This window comes from Alosa sapidissima, chromosome 23, assembly GCF_018492685.1.
Source record: "Alosa sapidissima isolate fAloSap1 chromosome 23, fAloSap1.pri, whole genome shotgun sequence".
Lineage (NCBI taxonomy): Eukaryota > Metazoa > Chordata > Actinopteri > Clupeiformes > Clupeidae > Alosa > Alosa sapidissima.
This window is the reverse complement of record NC_055979.1, coordinates 23,612,004-23,636,488: the sequence shown is the minus strand read 5'-3', so window position 1 is coordinate 23,636,488 and position 24,485 is coordinate 23,612,004. Positions and strand designations below refer to the sequence as shown.

General features: G+C 42.9%; 1 protein-coding gene across 1 annotated transcript; it reads right to left on the bottom strand.

Annotated features, from left to right (window-relative positions):
* Window positions 1–44: 44 nt before the first annotated feature.
* On the bottom strand, window positions 45–22,564 carry ace2 (angiotensin I converting enzyme 2). The gene is made up of 18 exons (XM_042080166.1): window positions 22,312–22,564; window positions 21,975–22,133; window positions 18,619–18,712; window positions 17,426–17,569; window positions 15,632–15,744; window positions 15,371–15,476; window positions 14,863–14,960; window positions 14,498–14,670; window positions 9,364–9,590; window positions 7,207–7,351; window positions 6,742–6,840; window positions 6,500–6,622; window positions 6,115–6,293; window positions 5,800–5,858; window positions 5,602–5,699; window positions 4,228–4,344; window positions 2,822–3,016; window positions 45–552 (listed from the first exon to the last, which is right to left on the bottom strand). Exons 1-18 carry the CDS (start codon window positions 22,510–22,512, stop codon window positions 441–443), a joined length of 2,442 nt encoding a protein of 813 aa, XP_041936100.1. The 5' UTR covers window positions 22,513–22,564; the 3' UTR covers window positions 45–440.
* Between the last annotated feature and the right edge of the window lie 1,921 nt (window positions 22,565–24,485).

Sequence of the window (24,485 nt, the reverse complement as noted above, 5' to 3'; positions counted from 1 at the left end):
GCACCCAATTAAGTCACCAGTCAGAAACAAGAATAAGCTTCATACAGCATTGAAAGCATAGCATTTATTTATGGATGTAGACATAATTTCAAAGCATCTAACATCTTTCAGGTTATAAACACATTACTGTCATATTATCTTCACAGATTTACTTTCATTTTAATTTATTGATTTCATTATGTTTCTCAGTATTTGACAATGTGCCTTTATTCAAATAAAAACAAATGAACAAATGAAATTAGTTATTTATATCTTCTCTATACCTTGCATGTCTTCCTCTAATTTTTATTCCATTCATTGTTTCTATGAAAACAGTCTATAATGACCATTTTATAAACAATTTCCTTCATGAAGTGTGTAGTGTGTTGTCTGTGTTGTAGTGGTAGAATTTAAGGATCGCTACATAAAATATTTCCTTCACGTGTTATTCATCAGTGAAGTTACATGACTGTTTGATAATCTTCGGTCTCAAATCCTCTGTTTGCGATGCCATTTGCGCTGTCAGCATAAGGGTTAGTAACAGACTTTGTCTCTTCTACCAGCTTGGATTTCCTAGATGAAGCAGGTTATCCACACGTGCCGTTAATTTGTTTGCTTTACACATTTGATGTTTGATTTATTTATTTGAGAGACACTATACACAGGAACGGACTGGGAAAAAAAACACAGGGCTCGGGCCCTGGCATATTTGGCCCAAGCGGCCCTCAAATCGGCCGGACACGCCTAAATAAATACAAAATCCTTGCATTATACTGAAATGCATACATTTTCAACTAAGTGTCGTGGAGCACTGAAAGTGTATAAATGTAGGTATCACTGGCTATCTCTCTGACAGAGGTATCCATATTGGGTCATTCTACGCCAACTCAGCCACCCATGTACATGACACCTCTCAGATTTTGCTGAAAAGCGGTGAATATATGCCTTATGTTACCAAACAAAGGAATCTGAAGTTTCAGGTCAATATCTCAAACGGTTTGCCTGTGCCGTCCATTTGAATTTCGGGTGCCACGGCCCTAATTGACACATTGGAATTTCACATTTCATCTTTTGCCATTTTTGGAAGCCCATAATGTCTGTTCTAATAGTGGTAGAGGGCTGGAAACTGGTGTGGTAGTTCATTGTAGCCTGTACTACACAATTCTGGAGGCAGAATCAACATTCCTTACTGTTTGGGTGAGAGGTGGGTCACCAAAGTCCTAAAAATGTTGACGGCATGTGTGATTTTTCACTTTTTGGGTGGCCCTAGCACCACAATTAATGATCATATTTATTCTAAACAGGATTATTTGTTATATGTGGGAACCTTGCTCTTGCCAAAATTAATTTGAAGGGTATGGTACCACTGGTGGGGGTTTCATGGGGGTCTAAAAACCCTCTCCGGCAGAGGTGACTCTTGGAACCCCATATTTGGACCCCCAAATGACCATGTGGGCACTTGATGATCCTAATGGGATTTATACCAGATAAACATATTTGTTCTTTTAATGGGAGTTAATGGGAATCCTTGTCGAAAATGGTGCATTATGAAGAATAAAATTCATATTATGGAGTTTAATAGTCAAAAATGTTATTTCATTAAAAGAAATATGTATCTTTATCTGGTATAAATCCCATTAGGATCATCAAGTGCCCACATGGTCATTTGGGGGTCCAAATATGGGGTTTCAAAAGAGTCACATGACCCCCACCAGTGGTACCATACCCTTCAAATTAATTTTGGCAAGAGCAATGTTCCCACATATAACAAATAATCCTGTTTAGAATAAATATGATCATTAATTGTGGTGCTTCGGCCACCCAAAAATTGAAAAATCACACATGCCGTCAACATTTTTAGGACTTTGGTGACCCACCTCTCACCCAAACAGTAAGGAATGTTGATTCTGCCTCCAGAATTGTGTAGTACAGGCTACAATGAACTACAGTACCACACCAGTTTCCAGCCTTCTACCACTATTAGAACAGACGTTATGGGTTTCCAAAAATGGCAAAGGATGAAATGTGAAATTCCAATGTGTCAATTAGGCCTGTGGCACCCGAAATTCAAATGGACGCCACGGGCAAACCGTTTGAGATATTGACCTGAAACTTCAGATTCCCTCGTTTGGTAACATATTTTCACCGCTTTTCAGCAAAATCTGAGAGGTACCATGTACATGATACCCCGATATTGGCTGTTTTCACGTGGAATGACCCTATTCCCCTTACCCTCCGTGCATAAGATCCAATAACGTCGTTTAGACACTCTTTTGCTGTCCAGGTTTGCAAATCATTCATTAAGGAAACGTATATGCGCTATTTGTTATTATGATCACAGCACAGCCTTACTATGTTATCATTACATTATCAATTACAGTTGTCAGCATGTCATGTCACACCTACCTGCTTCATCACTGAGTTCTTGTTACCAACTAGGCCTCAACTAGGATGCACTGTCCACCTGCAGCTCAATGTCTATCTGCTCTGCTTGCTTGCATCTACATCTCGTTCAAATTCAATGAACTTCAACCTGTTGCTGACATAGGCTAGTTTACTTGCAATATTCAATAATAGAGGGTGTTCGCCCAGGGCGTCATATAAGGTAAGACCGCCACTGCTGATTGGACAGGATAAGATTGGCTGGAGAAAACCTACGAATATACCGCAAACCCAGACGACGTACTGAAGGAAAATTAAATTGAGCGGAAGTACTTAGAGTACTGGCTATATTCTGTCAGCTCAAAAGGGACAATGCCCGGTATGCCAGATGGCCAGTCCGCTCCTGAATACACTGCCAGCTTAGAGTATATTTGCTGCATATTACTCTTATCACCCTTACCTTCGCCTGTCCACAATGCCCATGGTGATGAGGTAGATGCCCAGGAGAACAGACACACCCATGACCACCCCGAACACCACCAGCCACACTGTAAACGGCTGTTCTGCAGGGGGCGCCAGTGTGGCAAGGATACCCTCAAACTCAAGGGTGTCATCGCTCAGCTGGAAAGCGCTGTTGAGGCGCCCTCTGGACAGTCTAGATAGATAGATAGATAGATAGATAAATAGAAAGATAGATAGATAGGTAGATAGATAGATAGATAATTTATTCATCCTGAGGGAAATTTTAGGCATCCAGTAGCTTATACAACCATACAAAACAAACACACATATATCTCACATACTTAAAAATCACTCACAGTAATGTAAACATTTAAGACATTGAAAAGTTGGATGGCCCTGGGGACAAAAGAACCTCCTCAACCTGTCTGTTGAGCATGACAGTGACAGAAGTCTGCCACTGAACATGCTCCTCTGTTTATTGAGCATGCGGTGTAGTGGGTGGCTGTCATTGTCCATGATCGCCAGCATCGCCGCCAAACGTGCAAAATGTAGCCTAGGGCTACAACTCATTTTAATGAAGTACATAGCAAAAATAGTCCATTAAAGGAACCGTATGTAAGAAAAATATTTCAATTAATCATAAAATGGCCCTGATATGTCACTAGACATTAAGAAATCATGTTCATTTCAAATACTTATATCACTGACAACAGTAGTCCAGCCAGGATATTGTCATTTAAAAAGTGAAGTTGCAGCCCTCAACTGTTGTTGATGTTGTGTTTTGTCATGTCATGTTGTGTTTTGAACTGATGCACCACCCTCCATCTATCTACTAATCACGAAGTCAGTAGTGTTTCGTCATCCGCGTGTGCAACCTCGAGTCAGGGGGGAGGGGGAGGGGATACACCGCTCTTCAGTATTTTGAAAGTGATTGCAGTACCAGTTTTGGCCACAATCTTACATATGGTTCCTTTAACTATGTTCAGTTCACGTGTAACAGTGTAGGAGTGTAAACAATGTTACACTTGCTTACACAGGGGCTTTAATGCAGGTTTTTAACACGGCATGGCCATTGTTTATCTGACCTAGCAACAGTAACATAGGGGATGTGGGATTTGACAAATTGTGAATGGTCATGAGATTTGCGTATCAATGGTAATAATGTGGACGCACAATGGATCTACTTGCTGAGCTAAAATGGTTTTTGTGGATGCAGAATGGATTTGTTCCTAAAATCCGTATTAAAACGAATGTGCTGTAGTGTAGCCAGAGCCTGTTAGGTAAGTGGTAGAGACGGTACAGTTGACTGTCAGCGTTGTCCTACATGCTCTGATTTTGTCGTCTAAGTGACTGGGTTGGGTGAGGGACTAGAGACGGTAGAGTTGATCGTTTGTATAATCTCACCGTATGGCAGCCTCCACCTCATGTTTTGGTATGATCCTTGCTGAGTCAGTGGGATGTGTCACAACAAAGTAGAAAGACACTCTTTTGGTCTCTTTATACACGTGCACGTTGTCTGCCCTGAAAAGAACAAAGTGTAGGTCATCTGGCCTGGAAGCAATTGCAATCAGTGGAAATATCAAACCGAAATATCACCGAAGATCACAGTACCCACTTAAAGGCAGAGGACAAAAGTGTGTTGAGCAAAACATCTGCATTTCAGACTTCTTTGTCCCCGCGAGAGTTTAACAGGTGCGATAATTCAAAATCCCCATGTTATTTTCCCATAGGAAAAATCACAAGATACCGGATTTCAAAGATGGCAGCTTTTTTGTAGGCGAACTTCAGAGGTCTGTATCCACCGCCCAGTCTACCACCACCTCACCTTTGCCTCACTGACATGACTCAACTCTACCAGCCTGGCAAAGCAAGACTCATTCATGAAATGAATAGAGTCTGGTCACTCATGATTGGGATCTGTTTACAAGCTAGCATGGTGACGGACATACCGCTAACTTTGAAATCATTGATGTTTGCGGGCACTGCTCCTACCGCTCTTTCGGTTTCGAATCTATAGCGTCAAGCCCCTGCTGATTGGGCAGGTAATCTACCGACTGATTGAAACGCTAGTGACCTGGTGTGGCCGTGGCTAGGCTACAACTCTATTCAATACATGCAATTGACTCCCGTACAGCAGGACTCCCGCGGGACTACCGTGACCCGTGGGAGTCCCAAAAAATTGTCTAAGCCCTTGGGCCTGGGCCCGGTAGACCTGTTCAGTAATCTATCCCTGCCCACATTGGCAACCTTGCAACCTACAATAATCTTTTGTCCCACTTTCTCTTTCCTACTACATGTCAACCACATCACAAAAACTGCCTCCAGACTCACTCGACCACTGTAATAGCATTCTATTAGCAATGACTACTGCAATAGCATTCTACTATGACTACTGCAATAGCATTCTCTTAATACTACTGTAATAACATTCTCTTAGCACTAGCCTACTGCAATAGCATTCTCTTACCACTACTGCAATAACATTCTATTAGCAATGACTACTGTAATGGCATTCTCTTAGCACTACTGTAATAGCATTATAGGAATAGCATTCTGGAAATTCATTTGCTCTGTTGTCTACAGTTTGTATTAAAGATATTTTGGTATTTTGATAAGACTTGGTTTTGCTGTTTATTCAGAGTGGGAACCTGCACACTTCTACCTCTAAAATTCTGAGATGAAATGACATGCTATGAACTGATCTTGATTAAGAAAACAACAGTAGCCCTATCTCTCCATCGTCATTTCTCAGGTGGAATGTAATTGTGAAATACTTACACAAACTTGAGCTCCTCGCCCTTCTGTGAGTAGTACCGTCGCATGGCATAGGCTATGGTGGTCTTAAAGAGGAACATCTCATCGGTGCTCCAGGCATACTGGGGAGCAAGTGATTAGTGATATCAGTACAAACTAAGAGCTAGTGATGTAGAAGTGGTGTATCTTTCCCTCTCATTGAATTTGGGATTGGTGACTTACAGCCTGCTCCCCTAAAGCAGCCTTCAAACTCAGCCTCACTTTGAAAGCGTTCTCAGAATCTGGACAGTCACAAATAGCATATCTGTTAGTTTTTGTTTCAGTATTTCAGTGTCCACAACACATTTAAGGGTCAGTAAGGGTCGGGCCTTATGGACCCTTTCAAGAGAGTTCCATTATCAGCATCATAGTTGGCCCCACAAGGCTTCTGTTTTAACATTCCATATGTTATCTTAATGCAGAGGAAGTAGATTGGGAACCAAATAGAACGTTCAAGCATTGCTTTTGTTTTTATTGTTAAAAAGGGTCTATACTTACATGGGTCCATATTTTGGTTCCATCCTCGTGTTCTGTTGTTAGCATCATTATCCTTCTTCAGCCAGTCATAGAGATCTTTAAAGTAGTCTAGAAGGGGCTGGGAATTCATCTTGGTTTCTCCAGAAATTTGTTCCAAAGCTTTGGTCCAAGACTTTGATCTCCCCAACTCCAACATCGACCTATTTTTTGTTAAGGCCACTGTTTTTCACATGTTTTTCCATGTGTGTGTACACATACTATTTTTCTATGATAATTCAAGTTTCACCAATTCTCTCTTTTGTTTTTGAATTAATATGATACTGAAACTTAGATGATTCTACAAAATGAATTTGACCATCTCGTCATGAAAAAGTGAGATATGCGTAACATATCCTACGTTGTGTACCTAAGTTTGTTGCCTGCCTGTGTTGAATTAGTGATGTCACACTTGAATAGAGGACCAACATGCCCAGAAGCATTACACAGAGCTGCCTGGAACTGGAACTGGTAGATGGTCCTTGTGAAGTATCTAAATGACAGGGCATCAAGAAAATTAAGACCGTTAGAATCCAGACAGCTTTATAATATTTGAAGAGGTGATGCATTTTCCTCTTTATTATGTTATCCCCGAGAGCAATTCTGTTTCACCGGATGAAGGAGTAGTCTCCAGAGACATGAAACAGAGCTGGAGGATCACAATACGTCTCATCCCTGGGAAGAGGCTCAACAACACCGACCAACTCTCTCCTGTGAGGTGGACAGAGAAGAGAAACTCAGGTCACCACGGATAACATCAAACACTGGGAGAAATGCAGTCGGTTTCTCAGAACTCTGTCAATTTTTTTCAGACATACATATTTGTTCACTGCTTATGAGACTATCAGGGCATTCAGTCAGTACATGAAATGCGCTCAAGGGTGATGTAAGTAGTTTATATGGACCTCCCCAAATGGACCACAATGGAAATAAGCCTTAGATCATTATTATGTTATCCCGACCTTTTGTTGTAATTTCATTGTATTGTGCGATGCTGTATTGTGTCTGAAAAATTGATGGTCAAATAAAATCAATCAATCAATCAATCAATCAATCAACCAGAGAGGAGCAGCTCACTTCATGCTCCACCACCGCAGCATCCATTCGTCCTTCGGTATGGTCCCCTGAAATGCCTGCCACCTCCACTCCTCCAGCATGTAGGTGAATGGCAGCGTAGCCACGATGGTGAGAGCCTGCTTCAACAGGAAGTTGATCTCAGTGTCTGGAGGAGCAAAACCAGTTATTCCTCTAATGTGCTATTTCAAAACTTCAAGTAAAGTTAGCCAACCTGCGCAAATACATGCTTAGTTGTGTCATGCCAAGAACAGGATTGCTTTGAGGTGAGTTGTGCATTTCTTACTCGTGCAGATACATTTACAAAAAGGTACAGGAAAAAGTGAGAGTATCGCGCAAAAACTGGGAGGATGGATTCAATATGGTTCAGAGGATGGTCTGTTTGTTAAAGGGGCCATATTATGCAAAACACACTTTTGCTGTGCTTTTGTACTTCGATTTGGGTCTCTGATGCTTCTACAAACACTCCAGGTGTGAAACAAAATTGTGCATTGAGTTTTTGTGGGTTAGTTGAGAGAGGTTGATGTCAGAAACTATGGGAAATTTGTTACATCATATCCACCGCCCAGTCCACCACCACCTCACCTTTGCCTCACTGACATGAAATCATGGATGCAACAGAGTTTTCCTCAACTTTACCAGCCTGGCAAAGCAAGACATGAAATGAATAGAGTCTGGTCACTCATGATTGGGATCTGTTTACAAGCTAGCATGGTGACGGACATACCGGTAACTTTGAAATCATTGATGTTTGCGGGCACTGCTCCTACCGCTCTTTCGGTTTCGAATCTATAGCGTCAAGCCCCTGCTGATTGGGCAGGTAATCTACCGACTGATTGAAATGCTAGTGACCTGGTGTGGCCGTGGCTAGGCTACAACTCTACTGCAATACATTTGAAATACTCTTCACTGGCCCAAAACACCCTCATGTCCAGACCCTCTCACTCAACATCAGTGGCACCAATGTCATTCCCTCCATGTCCATGGATGGGTTATGAGCCACTGGGCCCCTGGGCACGTTTATGTGAAAAGCTTGGGCTTCAGAGGCCCCTAAGCCTTTGGGCCCCTGGGTCTGGGACCGGTAGACCTGTTCAGTAATCTTTTACACATCTGATATCATCCATATTTCAAACAGAAACTCCCCAGGGCACGTCTCGTTCTTGTTAGCATATCTGTGCAATATGACACGAGCGGGAGCGGGGTTGGTAAACGATATCCCCGCGGCTGTAATTCCACCGTAGGTACGAGACCGAAGGCCATATAGCATTGCCTAGCCTATGCTGGGCTACCACCTGGTAATAGGCAGCCAATTTCACAAATGCTTTTAAACTTTTGAATAAGCTACATCAACTCTACTGGGCTTATATACCGACCCAAATAAAGTTTTGCCCATTGTCATTTAACATTGTTAGGCCATGTTGCATCATACATGCAGGTGTCTGAATTGATTCTGCTATGGTTAGTGTATTTAGCAGACATTTCGGCTGACCCAATACCTTGACTATTAGGCCACTTTACTACGAAAAATTCAAACAAAACCATCAATGACGTTTGTCACACATTCTTTATTACTCCTGCATAATAAATTGCATTTTATTATCACTGGCAGTTGGAGGCTTCCGAATCCTCCAACACCATGTCATCGACATGACTTGTACTCCCTGGCTTCTCTTAGGACCATGAAAGAGTCTGAAAGAGACTGAAACTGGCAAGAAAGGAGTTGCGGATAACGTGTAATCTGAGGGGATTTTTTTGCAAACAGCTTCAGGGACATGTTTTGTGCAACCCATAGGCCTATTTTGACTTGTTGAAAAAAAGTATAATATGGGCACTTTAGTAGGAAGAGGGGCCGCCGCACGTCAGACACATTTGTGGTGTGAATAGACGCCACGCAACAGACACGCTACACGCTACGCTCGCGCCACACCAGCGGTCTGCAGCCAGCCTAATAATAACGTGTGTGCGACATTAAAGTGTGTGTCGCAGTATCCTATATTCTATTTAAGTTTCAGCATTAGCATCAGCATTAGTTTGTATTACACTTTTAAAAGGATTTATTGCATCAGCATTAGTGTGTATTACACTTTTAAAAGGATTTATTGCACCATGCCCTTGACTGCGTTTCGGCGTCAAGCCGTCTTCAGTGTGCCTTCAATTAACCTTTGTCCTCTTTGAAGTCAGCAGGCAGAAGACCCAGGGCCAGCAGATGTGATGGGGTGGCAGCAGACAGTGACATGATCTCCCCCACCGCCTCATGGAAGCCCTCATTGGCTCCGTCTCGCAGGGGATAGGAGAGGTTACTGTAGGCCATCTGGTACTGGTTGTGCCCCATCTCGTGATGGACAGTCAGGAAGTCGTCCATGTTGATTTTTGTACACATTTTAATTCTGCAAGATATAGAGGAAGAGAAAAAGAAGAGAGCAGCATGGATGAGAGGATGTGAAGAAAGGGAAAAGAAGAAAAGAAGTGACGCAGAACAAAAGAGGAGGTGTGAAATAGGAAAGGACGTACTGTATGGGGAGAAGTGGTGGTGTTAAAGATTAAAAGGTGTTAAAGCAACGACAAAGCACTTTTCCTCTGTCGCACGCACGCTATTTGTTTATCCAGCACTGGCTTTGAAAATAACAATGTCCACAGACAAGGTAGAATATGTTGCATGATTTTATGAATGTATGATGTATTGCGACATCAAAAGCAAGTAAAATGTGTAGTTTTTCATGTCTCATTCCATCAAACTATCCGCCACCCAGGGCCGCGTTTGGGCATTGGGCACCTGTCTTTGCCCGTATCAATGCATGCTATCACAGACAACAATGGCTTCGCATGAGACAATTAGGAAATATGAAAGCGGATCTTGAAAAAAGAGAGAGCTTCAGCCAGACGTTCTCAGTAAGGCGCGCCAAAACCATGGCCGTACGCACTGTGCGTATCAGCCAAGCTACTCAACAACGAGAGAGTCAAGTCAAGTCAAGTCAAGTCGGCTTTATTGTCAATTTCTTTACATGCACTGGTCATACAAAGAATTGAAATTTCGTTTCTTACTTTCCCATGCAGACATAGACATACTTTAAATACAGACATAGACATACTTTAGACATAGACATAGCCATAGACAATAAAAAATAAAAATATACAGACATACCACATACAGACATTAAAGTGCGAGACTGAAATATAGAACATATATCAAAATATAGAAATATAGAATATATATCAAAAAATAGAGGTAGTTGTGTTGTATATTTACATAGTCCTAGCGTAACCTAGTAGTAGCAGCAGCATTGTGGCAGAGTGATAAATAACATTGATAACATTTACATGAAGTTTAAACTTGTGCTTGTGTGTACTGTATATTTACATTGATATGCAGTCATTTCAAGTATATCAGGCTTGCAACACGTTAGGCTGCGCAGTCACAGTGCAGTTCCACAGGGCGGTCCTGGGGAGGTGTTGGGGGGGGGGGTTAGGGTAGACAGGATCCTAGGTTCCTGGCTGGCTGGTGGGTGGGGGGGCTGTCAGTGATGGGTGAGTGGGTAGAGTGTTCAGCATCCTGATTGCTTGGTGGATGAAGCTACTTGCAAGTCTGGTGGTGCGGGAGCGGAGGCTCCTGTACCTCTTTCCAGAGGGCAGGAAGCTGAATCGTGTGCAGGGTGGGTTGTGTCCTTGACAATCATTAGTGCTTTGCGGGTGAGGCGGATGGTGTAAATGTCCTGCAGGGAGGGGAGTGGTGCTCCAATGATCCTCTTAGCTGTGTTAATAATGCGCTGGAGGATCTTCCTGTTCTGATCTGTGCAGCTTCCGCCCCACACTGTGATGCAGCTGGACACGATGCTCTCTATGGTCCCTCTGTAGAATGTGGTCATGACGGAAGGCGTGGCACTTGCCTTCTTCAATTTGCGCAAGAAGTAGAGGCGCTGCTGGGCTTTCTTCGCCAGTGATGCTGTGTTGGTGGTCCAGGAGAGGTCGTCGCTGATGTGCACCCCCAGGAATTTTTGTGCTGCTCACTCTCTCCACAGCATCTCCGTCGATGGACAGTGGTGGCAGTTGTTTGTGGCCTCTCTGAAAGTTGACAACAATCTCCTTGGTCTTGCTGATATTCAGCAGGAGGTTGTTGTCTTTGCACTATTTGGCCAGCAGGTCTACTGCTCTGTAGTGAGCCTCATCGCCCTTAGTGATGAGGCCCACCAGTGTTGTGTCGTCCGCAAACTTCACCAGATGGTTGGAGCTGTGAGTGGTTGTACAGTCATGTGTTAGCAGTGTGAATAGCAGGGGGCTGAGCACACACCCTTGCGGGGCCCCTGTGCTCAGGGTCAGAGTGCTTGAGGTGTTGTTCCCGACACGTACTGCTTGTGGTCTCTGCAACAGGGAGTCCGGCAGCCAGTTGCAGAGGGAGGTGCTGAATCCTAGCTTGTCCAGTTTGCTGATGAGTTGTTGTGGTATTATGGTATTGAATGCTGAACTGAAGTCTATGAACAGCATTCTCTCATATGAGTCTTTATTGTCCAAGTGGGTGAGGGCTGGATGGAGGGCAGAGCAGATTGCATCCTCCGTGGATCATTTGGCTCGGTATGCAAACTGGAAGGGGTCCAGGGTGGGGGGTAGGATGGCTTTGATGTGTGACATGACTAGCCGTTCGAAGCACTTCATGATTATGGGCGTGAGTGCTACAGGACGGTAGTCATTCAAGCATGATGGTGATGATTTCTTTGGCACGGGTATGATGGCGGCAGCTTTGAAAAGTGATGGGATGACTGCTTGCTCCAGAGAGGTGTTGAAAATGTCTGTAAAAACATCCTTCAGTTTTTCTGCACAGTTCTTCAACACTCGGCCTGGTATGTTGGCCTGTATCGCTGTGTGGGGCGGAAGCTGCACTGAATACAACAGGAAAGCCCTGCAGCGCATAGTGAACACAGCTGGAAGGATTATTGGTGCTTCACTCCCCTCCCTGAAGGACATTTACACCACCCACCTCACCCGCAAGGTGACCAAAATTGTGAGTGATGCAAGTCACCCTGCTCACAATCTGTTCGATCTACTGCCCTCTGGGAAGAGGTACAGAAGCCTGCGCTCCCGCACTACCAGACTCACCAACAGCTTCATACACCAAGCTGTAAGGATGCTGAACTCTCTCCCTCCTCTCCCCCCTCCACCCTCAGCTACATAACATCCTGGACATTGGACCCACAATGGCCGCGTGCACTACTCCACTTGCACACTTGTACACTTTACAACTTGTTGTTGTTGTCCTGAAAACACAACACATCTGCTGCTCTTACATAACTTGCACCACTATGTCACTTTCTTTCTTACTTAGGTCAAACAGAACTACACAAGCCTTTTATTGGCCTGACTTTGCACTAGTATTTTATTGACTGTCTATGCACAATTTTCAACCAAATTTTGCTGCTCTTATTTTTTTCATTATTATATGTGCCCTCTTATTTACTTACTTTTTTGTTTACTTGAATGTTATGTTTGTCTGTGGACTTAAATTGGTAAAATATGTCTTGTCTTCACCGTGGGATAGTGAGAAACGTAATTTCGATCTCTTTGTATGTCTGGAACATGTGAAGAAATTGACAATAAAGCTGACTTTGACTTTGACTTTGATGTTGTCTGGGCCTGCTGCTTTGCGTGGGTTAATGGTGGCTAGTGTCCTCTTCACGCTGGCAGAGGACAGGTACAGGGGTTGGTCGAATTTCCCCTATGTGCGTGTATTCACACCAAATTGGCCTAGGCTACCATAACTTCTCAACTCTGCACAGTAGCCTATTCCATTAACTGCATGCCAGTAGGCTATACAATTTTCTGTAAAGTAAAGTTTGTAACGTTATCAAAATCAACTTGATTGCAGAACTATGCACGCGCGCACCTTTTGTTTGAGCAGGAGAGATACACAGGCATGATACAGAAGTTGTAGGCTAGCTTGTTGTTTTCTATCAGCACATAATGGTATAAGCTAATTCATTAACGCGAGACTCATCATGGATATAACAAGTTTTTTAAACAACGAAAACAGAAAGGATGGAGACAGCAAAGCGAGAGGAGTTAGGCCTATTTCAAATGGGCAAGCCGCAAGCACAAGGTAGGCAAGATTATTGCTTGTCAAAAGTCTAGGCTAGCATTACCACTGTTTAAAGCCATACGTGAACGTAGCCTTCGCTAGAACAAAACTAGGTAACTTTATAGGGCTATACAAAGTTGTCCAAATAAATAGGTCGTTGTTAGGCGTTGTTGTTATAAAGATATTGCATGTGGATGTTATTAGCCTACTACAGTATGTAGGCTACTTTTTAACTGACCAATGCAGGAACCTAACCGGGACAAATATTATCAAAGCGTTGAAAGTTAGGTGGGTGTGTGTGTACCATCCCATTCATTCCTGCAGGTGACCTGTCCACTTTTTTCAAAACGAGGATCAAAATAGGGATAAGTCCACGTCTAGGCATATCCCTGTCCCTGACAACGTTACCGTTATCGGCTGCGACACCCCCCTTGTTTGTATTTGATGTGGTTGGGCTGTGTGTGTGCGCTAGACTGCGTGTTTCAATGTATTTGATGTCGTGGCTGGCTATACTAGGGCTGCGTGTTACAGTGTATTACAGACAGCGTGTTACAATGCATCATGATGTGGCTCATCATGATGTGGCTCTAGGCTACAATGTTTCATGAGTTCAGAGTTCGGGAGTTGCACATTTTAGTCTGACCTGGGTACCACTGGCAGTTTTCAAGCCTTAGTTGAAGTAATTGATGGTAATAATGTAATATATCATGGTTGATTTTTTTGTGTGCATTGCCCCCTGTTTGTAGGCTACTTGTTTTTTGTATGTTGGTACAATTGTATGTTGGTTATACGGTTCCACAATATAAATGCAAATTTCATTTTTACATTATGTCTGTCATAATTTAATTGCCTCTCTCTCTCTGTCTTATGTATATTGATAATAATAATAATAGTAATATATGTTGGGGGGGGGGGGGGGGGGGGGGGCCTCGGGGAGGCCTCTGCCCCGGGCCCCAGATGACCCTAACCTGGCCCTGCCGCCACCTGATCTGGCAAACTTGTATAGTGCGGTTATAGTTGATGGAAGGTCGCGAAGCGCATGCAGAAGTGACTTTCACCCTGTTACGAGTTGATGAACCACTGAAACGATTTTGGAAACATTATTTTAAGGTACAAAAACTCTTTGGTGTTGCTTTAAAGAAGATGTTAAAAAATGCAGTAAACAACATGTTCATTTGGGTGAGGGTGACAGAAAAGCTTTGAAAAGACACTTTTGAGTGTCTACTGTACCTGAAATCCTTGCGATTGCCCATATCCCACGCTGTTGGGTGGCACACCACCCTCCTACCATCATCTGGCTTCTCAAGCATTGAGTCGCTCCAGAAATTGTCATTCATTTTGTAAAGGCCAACTGACATAAAGAATGACTCTGCCTCCTTGAACATCCTGTCAACAGTCCATTTCTAGACATTAAAGAAACGAAAGATAGACAAGGTGAAGTGAAGGACTAGGATGATTGCCTCCACCACACCACAACCCCACCAATGGAGAACATTTTGATATTGCCAAATCCCACTAAATGAGATGCAGTTGTTAGATAATGAAGCCATTAATTAGCATGGATGCTACCTACACTGTAAGATGAAGTTTATTACCTGTTCAACCATAGCGTTACTGACGTCAATATCAGGTTTTTCAGGGTACGGGACACAGAGTGAGTACAAATTTGTCCAAAACCTTCCCCACATATCACCTAGAAGTACATCATACTTTGAAAACAAGCTGTTGCCATGGTTTGTTGTGTAAAACTATGATGCATCAAAATATATAACATACAGTATATTGCTAGCCAGCTCCAAGGGTTGTTCACATCAGGACACAGTTTTGCTCTAGTTAATACGAATGCACAGCATACTGTGATGATAACAACATGAATAGCAATACTTTTAGTGCAATTTTAAGAACAAAAAGGTGACAGCCAGTTAGAATCCATTGTTGGTCAGTGTGGACACTTATATTGTTGTTGGCCTAATTACTGTTGTCTTTATAGTTATCGTTCCTGTTGTGAACAGCCCTTAATTCTGGTGGATCATTCATACAGAGAGTATTCAAATTCAGCTCGACAGCTGCATTTCCTCTTGACCTGTTTCACTTAACACTTACCCAGGAGATGGGCAGGAAGGCCTCCATCTGAGCTGATATGGTTGGGGTATGTCTGCTGCAGCTTGGATCTCACGTACGCGTGCAGTTCCGTGTACAGGGGTAAGATCTAGATGAGGAAACCAATCAATCTAAAATAGATCCCCTTTACAAATAAACTCCCCGCAATTTTTGTACAAAGAGATTTGTACAAAAATCTAAAAAATGTGATTTCTTTCCTTTACTTCTGCTAAATGTCTCTACTGAAAAAAACACAGAACCAACCTCTTTATAAATTTGACGGACGTCATCCATGAGCTCATCCCGTGTGTACTTATACTTCCCATCCTCAATGGTTTCATAGTTCCATCTCCAGTAATCGCCATAGTCCTTGAATCCTTTGATAGTATGAAAAGCAGCATTGTTGTCCATGTTTTAACACCACTCTGAATGAGTACAATTTATGGATGTAGACCTACTAAGCCATTTGTTGTCGTCGGTACAACATTACATGTTTACACTCAGGTGCGCTGCTTTGGTAGTGCTTTTTGTAGTCAGTGTTGCTACCATTCTGTTGTCAGTAAACAGCACGAAGATAATGCTATTCAGATACTTCAATGTAGACATCTGGTCTTTTCAATGGAGTCAGTTCGACACATACAGTATGTACACGTTGGGGCTTTATAGAAAAACTTTCTCTAGTTCACCACTTACATCTTTAAAGGCTGGACTGCACTTTGTCACAATGATTATCATTTCTGTTTCATTCATGGTGAAACCTGAGTTAGTGTACCGCTCATTATGGCTATGTGTGGCTGAACTGAGCTGGCTCAGCTGACTGGAGTGGCACTGTTGAGCCTGGGGTATAGGGTTAGGGTGGTTGATAGGGTTGTACTGGATTTTTGAGTGACTCCTGGAAAATTAATAATATTTTCCAGGACATGAATTGTCCCGTTTTTTGGTGAAAACGAACATTTGATTATAATTTGTGCTAGTTTCAAATGAAACAGCTATTCGGTTTTGTTCTTGGTTGTGTTTATCATACATCAAATCCTATGTAGCCTACATAAACAGACATAAAAGGCATGTTTTTTGTTGATTGGCAGCAGAAATAGGGTTTACCTTACTATCTAGCAACTGTCGCGCAACCACAGTTGACCCCAGTTGTGACCCCAGTTCCCACAATGTAGTTACATGTGCGTGTCTAGCCTAGTTGCTCTGTAATGTAGAAAGTGACAGCAGCAGGGAAAGGAGTCCAATTTTGTAAAATTATGCACTATTTAGTACAATAATACATATATCATTTCAATACCCCCCCCCCCACACACTTACTGAAGTGGATGCCGGTGTACTGAAGTGTATTAACCAACCCCCCCCCCCCCCTCCTTCCTTATTTTCATATCAGAAAGTTGCCAACCCTACGTAGCAGTCACTTGCTACCGAAGCTGCATGGGGAGCCCAACCTCCAAGGTAATTTTTGCTAATATTGTTGCATAGTGCTTCTTTAATATAAGAAATGCATAACTGCTTGTAACTTAGTATTATGCGTAGTGTAGGAGCCTATTGTTAATATTGTGTTATCAATGTGGCACAAACAAACAAGGTTAGAGTTTATAGCCTTATATCTTGCAAGAGCTAATGAAAGGGCTTTATGAGAACCATTTAGACTAAGCAACCTTAAAGTGACAAAGCACCATATAAGTTAAACAGCATAATAACTTAAATTTATAACTTTTTTTTGTTGGGGGGTGTGGGGGGAAATGTCCCGGATTTTCTCGAATCAAATGTGGCAACCCTAGTGGTTTAACTCAGCTGACTGGAGTTAGGGTTAGGGTGATTGGGTTAGGGTTAGGGTGATTGGGGTAGGGTTAGGGTGATTGAGTTAGGGTTAGGGTTAGGGTGATTGGGTTAGGGTTAGGGTGATTGGGTTAGGGTTAGGGTGATTGGGTTAGGGTTAGGGTGGGTTAGGGTGATTGGGTTAGGGTGGGTTAGGGTTAGGGTGGGTTAGGGTGATTGGGTTAGGGTGATTGGGTTAGGGTTAGGGTGATTGGGTTAGGGTTAGGGTGATTGAGGTGGTACCGTTTAGCCTGGACGCCTCGTTCTTCAGGTCCACGTAGTCCTCATACAGCGGCCTCATCTTCTTCCCAACCTCCACTCGCCAGCCCTCCCAAACGTGCAGTCGCTCATAGTAGTCTCTGCTGTTGGCCATCACATGCTCCAGGCCTGTGGAATAAACATGTCACTCTGGGGGCTTCCACTGCTAGGACTCATACAGATGTCTGTATGTGTACCTGCTAAACTGTAAATATGCTGGCTGGTTAAAAGACATACTGTTGTCCAGTCTCATTGATAATACAGAATATCGCATCACTGATGTTCAGTAAGCATTTCTCTCAGTGTACGCTTTCTGCACAGATAATGTGTGTCTCAGAAAGGCATTAACTGTGGCTTGAAGTGCACATTCTAATGAATTTCTAATGTGACCTCCCATTGAATGGGCAATGCTCACCTCTTAGGTGCTGTCTGCCTGGTTCATTTCAAATCACTGTTCTCTGAGACAGACCCCATAAAAATCCATCTACTATCTTCTCATTCCTATCAGCCAAGCCATATTTACACCCTTCAATAGTCACAACCTTAAAGGGACACCAGGCAAGCCTGATGCTTTTTCTCTACGAAACTCCCCCTCGCTCGGTCTGAAGCTCTTTTCCTTTTCTTTGCATCTTCCGTCAAGGGTTTTCGCTGCTTCTTCGCCGGCTCTGCCATTATACACACGTTTGCAACAATCTCTAGCGTTTCGTTAGCCTGCCTCTGTGCTGTAAACTGATCAAGCTTCGGTCGGCGGGTAGGATACACCGAACTTGCAAGTGGGATATTCTTTCTACAGGCAGTAGGGTCGGGCGAGAGAGCCTTCTTTCGCCCCGTAATGAGTCATTTAACCATATACCGACTTGCGAAGATGATTAATTAACACGAAAACGTTGCCTGGTGTCCCTTTAAAAGGCCCTTTCCTACAAGGAAACTATATATTGGTCATTATTTCCTCCTCATTACGGAGCATAACCGATAATCACAGAACATTCATCAAGACCTTGATCGTCATGATCACTAGAACTGTGTTTACCTGGATCTAGAGTCATGATGATGAGAGCTGTGTTTACCTGGCTCTAGAGTCATGATCACTAGAGCTGTGTTTACCTGGCTCTAGACTCATGATCATGAACGCTGTGTTTACCTGGCTCTAGAGTCATGATCATGAACGCTGTGTTTACCTGGCTCTAGAGTCTGGCAGTCAAAGGAATCGTCCACTTTACACACCGTGGCCGTGCTGTAGATGGTGCTCATCTCACTCATCACCTTACTCAGCTGTGAGAGAGGGGGATAAGATCATCTCCTTACTCAGCTGTGAGAGAGGGGATAAGATGTTACGTTTCTAAAAGTAATTTATGTCAAATGTCCTCTACTTTGCTTAGATAGCAGTCTCCAAATACTAGCCTGGGAAAAACCCAGACGTACTTCCGGCAAATTCGAGATTCGCCCTGAAAGTCCGTCTGGCCAAGAACCCATTCTAGCCCATTTCCAATTTTCCTAGATCTAGGCACCAATCAGAACCCTTGAGGCGGGCTTTACACGATGACGATAGCACACCCTGTTGAAGAAGCCGGGTTTTTTGTAAAAAAAAAATACATTAACGATAGCTGCTGACGCATGTTTGAAGCTGCTATCACGTTGGTTTAAGACAGGGAGTTAGAGGTTTCTTAACTGCTTCCTTATGTTGGAATATGCAACATTGTACAAACATGTAAGGGGTACTGCAACAGTGGTAGGCTACTGAAAACGGTTTGATTCTGTTCATTTATAGGCCTACAGTAGCTGGACACGTAGCTGACAGAAAACACATAGGGTAGGCTACTTTTGAATTGGTGTGCTATGCGAGCATAACTCGAATGCTACACTTCAGTGTTTGCCTTGAAACAATTTCGGCATAATTGCTTTGAACGTTTCAGTCTCTTGCTCCCATTCCTGCTTTATATGTCCCGGTCAGCCAGAAAGGTAGCCTGGCGGGCCATCCTATATCATTGAAATGTATAGTCTGGAATCGACCCATTCACCTTGCTTAATCCAAGGGGCGGGCAGAGAATTGTCTTTCAAACTGCCTAGGCATGCAATAGGCCAGCGCTACGACCATATCCGTATCCGGTCAGCAAAATGGCAAATACATCCTTCTTCGAAAGGAATGACTTAAGTGCATTGTGTTGCTCAACTTTCAAAGAAAAGCACAAGTCCAACTCCTCTAAAGCTGACGCCAACGCCGATTCAAACAACCGCTCTTCGTTCGCCATAGCCACCTTCCTTGTTGTTCACCATCGTAGGACTGTCGCCATCCTGTTAAGCCCGCCTTAAGACTCTCTAAAAAAATAGAGCGCTGTGATTGGATGACGTCCACGGCATCAGCCAATAGAAATTCCTATGGTTTGCTACTAGACGTACAGGCTGAGCAAATTCATTTGCCGCCGCTAGGGTGCGTCTAGATTTCTAGGCTACCAGGACGAATGAAACAAAATGCTCGTTTGAACGTGAGCGGTTTTGTTCAGAGCTGAAAATGCAATTGTGTTTGACAGAGGGCAGATGTAAATTGCCAGTGACACAATATTAGCTTTCAGTGTGGCACAATGTCTTTGTAAATTAGCCTACATTTAATTAAAAAGTGGTTATTCTTTCTGCTTCACCCTACAACCAGACAGTGTTGCAAATTGTGTGTTTCCGTCACCAGGGTTCTCAAGTTTTGACCTCAGCTTGGAGTGAGATTTGGGGTGGGGGCACTGCTCACTCACTAAAATGTTTCACTTGTGTGTAGAATTTAATAAAGTAAGTGCACTATTTACAAAGATGAGTGCACCATTTATTAAAATAAGTGCGTAAAACTTGCGCACTATGTAGCAAAAGGTGTGCACACATGGGCAAATTATCAGCCACTGGGCTCAGATGTGAAATGGGCCCCCCACTTCAAAAGGTTGGTATCTCAGCTTAGTTAGGGTGGTCTGGGGGATGCTCCCCCAGAATAATTTTTAGTAAAATAACCCCTTAAATAACAACTTCTGGTGAGTTTTTTTGGAAAGCAGCATTAACCCTTTGAGACCTTGAATTTGTCATTGTATACATTCTATATCTTGTTTTTGTTTATTTTTCAGGACAGTCTGGGATTTGTACCCATCTTGCATAGCCTATGTCTCTTATGTCAGCCTTTATATCAAGGGGAAACCATTTGTGTTTGTATGTCACCAGGAAGCATGTCAGTAGAAATAATTTCATATTTAGGTGGGATAGATTGGAATCTTGAAATAATCTTGACGGTGGGATATTCTATGGCTCACCAATTTACGAGATATATGTATGTAGGAGTGAGACAAATATTTTATGTATTAGGCTCATTTCTTTATACACTTGAGTAACCTATGTGCATGCTGAGACCAACTTTTTATTTTCTATTTTTTATAAGGACAGCAAGTTCATTATTTTGGGTTGCTATTACATTATGGTGGTTGGCAGCTCATTGTCTGCAGCAGTCCTGTATCTTTAGAAAAAAAATGTGTAGCATACTCGCTCAAATTGATAACACTCATTGAGCTCATTTCATTCATTGTTGACATGGTCCATGAGGCTCAGACGGCCGTCCCGGGACTTGATGAACACGCCGCTAAAAAGCACAAACGAGTGCGAAAGTTGCAGCCATGACGACAGGGAAAGTGCAGGCAGCCACGAGAGTGATAGGTCGTATAAAATGATAAAATGAACGTTGCTGATGTCTGGGTTACACAAAGCTACAATGACACAATCATTATGTTTTCTTAATGACCGGCAGTTTAGTTTAGTTTATAAATAAAAAAATATTTTGCCATAAAGTAGGCTAGGCCTATAGCGTTACAAGTGTTCGTAGAAATGCCTGATTTACACACACTGTTAAAGTGCCATAGGCTGGTTTACCAAATGACAGACAGTTGAATTTCTGAATAAAAATAATTTTGAAGGTGAGGTGGAATACAACTGGCTTTTCAAACGTAGTGATATGAGAACTTTCCAAAAAGCGAGTGTGATGTGTGATGATTCATACAGGGAAAGTAAACCACCCACGGGCCCCCAACCATAAGGTTTCAGTTTGGTGTGATTACTACTACGGCTTCCAGTGCTAAGCAAGCAATTATTTCTGAATAAAAATAATTTTGGTGCAGTTTTGAACGTGTAACCCCACATAAGCGCACAAGCATATAGTGTGGTTGCAGGGAGGGGATGTCCTATTTTGGAATTTTACCCGGATACAACGAACACTATTTTTTGATTGGATGTTGGTGGATTTATTTTTTTGATTTGGCTGGTGAGTGGTGGCCTAGTTCTGAACCCTGCGAGATATCCTCTCGTATCCCTGCGCTTCCACTAATAATTATGCAGATACCTTGACATCCCTAGTCATATTTCTGCGTGAGAAATGCAAGGTGTGGCGTGTGAGCGTGTGAACTTGTTGAATTGCGTGTGTCTCACGCCCATTGCGTGAGACTTGAGAACCCTGAATATACTCACACATATGACTAACATTGCGAATATGTGTCACATTGCAGGCATTTTAACTCACGTGAGCCCCCTTGTCTGCGTCCAGCGCTCCTGAGCCTTTGTCCTGAAGTGTCATGAGCTGTAGTTTAGTCTCCAGATTACTGATCTGATCGAGGGGGAATAACTGAGCTTCCTCTGAGACTGTGCTGTAGAAGGCACCCCAGATGGCCCCCTGTTGGGACTAGAGAGAAACAACATTTGTGTATGCCACACCCGTTAACAATTAAATGTATTTATTTAGCAGATGCTTTAAACCCAAACGATTTACAGACAGAACTCACAGACAGGACCAATCAGCCCACATGTCTAAATTCTGCCATGTCGGTCTGCCGTGACTGGCAGATGCCGTCTGCACTCACCAGCTTCTGTGAGTTTTCGTCAGTGATGTTGGTGTTGTATGCCCAGGAGGCCAGTGAGTACTGGTACATCAGCTCCGTGGCGTTCTGGTCAAACCTCTTCAGGAACTCTTCAGCCCGCAGCTCGAGCTCAGACTGGGCTGCCACCCCCACGGCCACGGCCAACACCAACAGAACCCTCGCAGACATCTTACAGAATAACATCCACAGCGGCGTACTGATGGAGCAGAGTTCCCAGCAGAGAGTTTTATCAGCGACCCCTCGACTACTTTACCCTTTGGTCAAAGTCACAATTGGCCATAAAGGCACAGCCTTTGGAGATTGCTTTGATTAGAGAGCGCAGTACACTTGTAGTCAAATACGCACTGTTGCGGCGTTGCCTGTCTATGGAGCGTCTAAGTGCCTACACTCAGCACTGCCATTAGTGACCAAAAATGTGATAACTCAGAAATATATGGTAAATATTAAAATAAATATTCAAAAATAAATATTCAAAACACGTTCAGTGATCAAAACAACTCTACTGTCATGTTGGCTTTGTACTGGAATGTCTGCAGACACGTGACCACATAATGGATCATAAAATCATAAAAATGTAAAATTGTTATTATCCTAAGATAACAGACTCTGTTCCCCTGTCACCATGCAGCAAGATGGCTATACCTCATCCAGGTCTACACCTTTAGATGTTAAGAGCTCACGAGCATGTGATGTACTCTTTTACATCACTCTCATCATGTCCTTCTTGGACAGATAAGAGGACAAGAATTTGGATTTATTAATGTCCAAAGTGACAAACAGTGTTTTCCTGCTCTATTCCTGTTCACTTGTTTAGATTGTTATTCTCTCTTTATTGCCAGTGTTGCTTAACTCAATCTGTGCCATGCACAATCCTGGTTGGGAGATTTTGGTTTCTTTCCACTCCGAGTCAGGGCATTTCCAACCATTACAGGCCAGTGTTTTTGGAGGGGTTTACCTGTGGTTTTGAACCGGGTCATGGCACTCCTGAAGTGTCTGATGTTTCCCTACCATGTGGTCATTTTTAAAAGGTGAAAATGACATGAAGGTGAGGTGAGGTGGAATACAACTGGCTTTTCAAACTTAGTGGTTTGAGAACTTTCCAAAAAGCGAGTGTGATGTGTGATGATTTATACAGGGAAAGTAAACCACCCACGGGCCCCCAACCATAAGGTTTCAGTTTGGTGTGATTACTACTACGGCTTTCAGTGCTAAGCAAGACAGTCACGTAATTCACCAGAACTGTTCAGACTATTTTTTTTAGAATTGTTCTAATCAGTGGCTTATTGTGTCTACCTGAGATATTTGTTATTTGTACATGTTTAATCAATGAAATATGCTATGAAATTGTCTGTGTTAATCTGGCGAACATGCAACAGACATGAACAAGGCCTGTTTTCCTTCCTTCAGACCAAACTGTTCTCAGATTGGCAAGTTTTTTGGCAAGTATATTTTAAACAGGTACAACACAATTCCATGGTATTCCTAAAGTATTACATTTGCATTGAGACTAGGGTTGCCACATTTGATTTGAGAAAATCCGGGGAAACCCCCCCCCCTGTTTAAAGGTTGTATCAGCGATAGCGGGGATACGTCACTTCTGTTGATGTTCAAACAAAACAGAGAGCTAGCTCGCTAGTCCCTCCCCCCCGTTTTGTGTACAGATCTCGGAGCCTAGGCTGCCTACAGAAACGCTTTTTTTTTGACTGCCTGCTTATGGGGCAGATAGCTAGCAGATCGTTAGGAAAGATTAGATGACTGTGATCATTTATGTTCGGGCCTTTTTTGGGCCTACAATCGCTGATACAACCTTTAACTTATATGGTGCATTGTCACTTTAAGGTCGCTTAGTCTAAATGGTTCTCATAAAGAGCCCTTTCATCAGCTCTTAAGATATAAGGCTAATCAAACTCTAGCCTTTTTTGTTTGTGCTACACTGATAACACAATATTAACAATATTATGCATAATATTAAGTTGTTACAAGCAGTTATGCATTTCTTATATTAAAAAGGAAATTTCAACAATGATAAGCCACCTGGAACCTGCCAGCCTCTCTCTCTCTCTCTCCCTCTCTCTCTCTCTCTCTCTCTCTCTCTCTCTCTCTCTATCTCTCTCCTCTCTCTCTCTCTCTCTCTCTCTCTCTCTCTCTCTCATTTC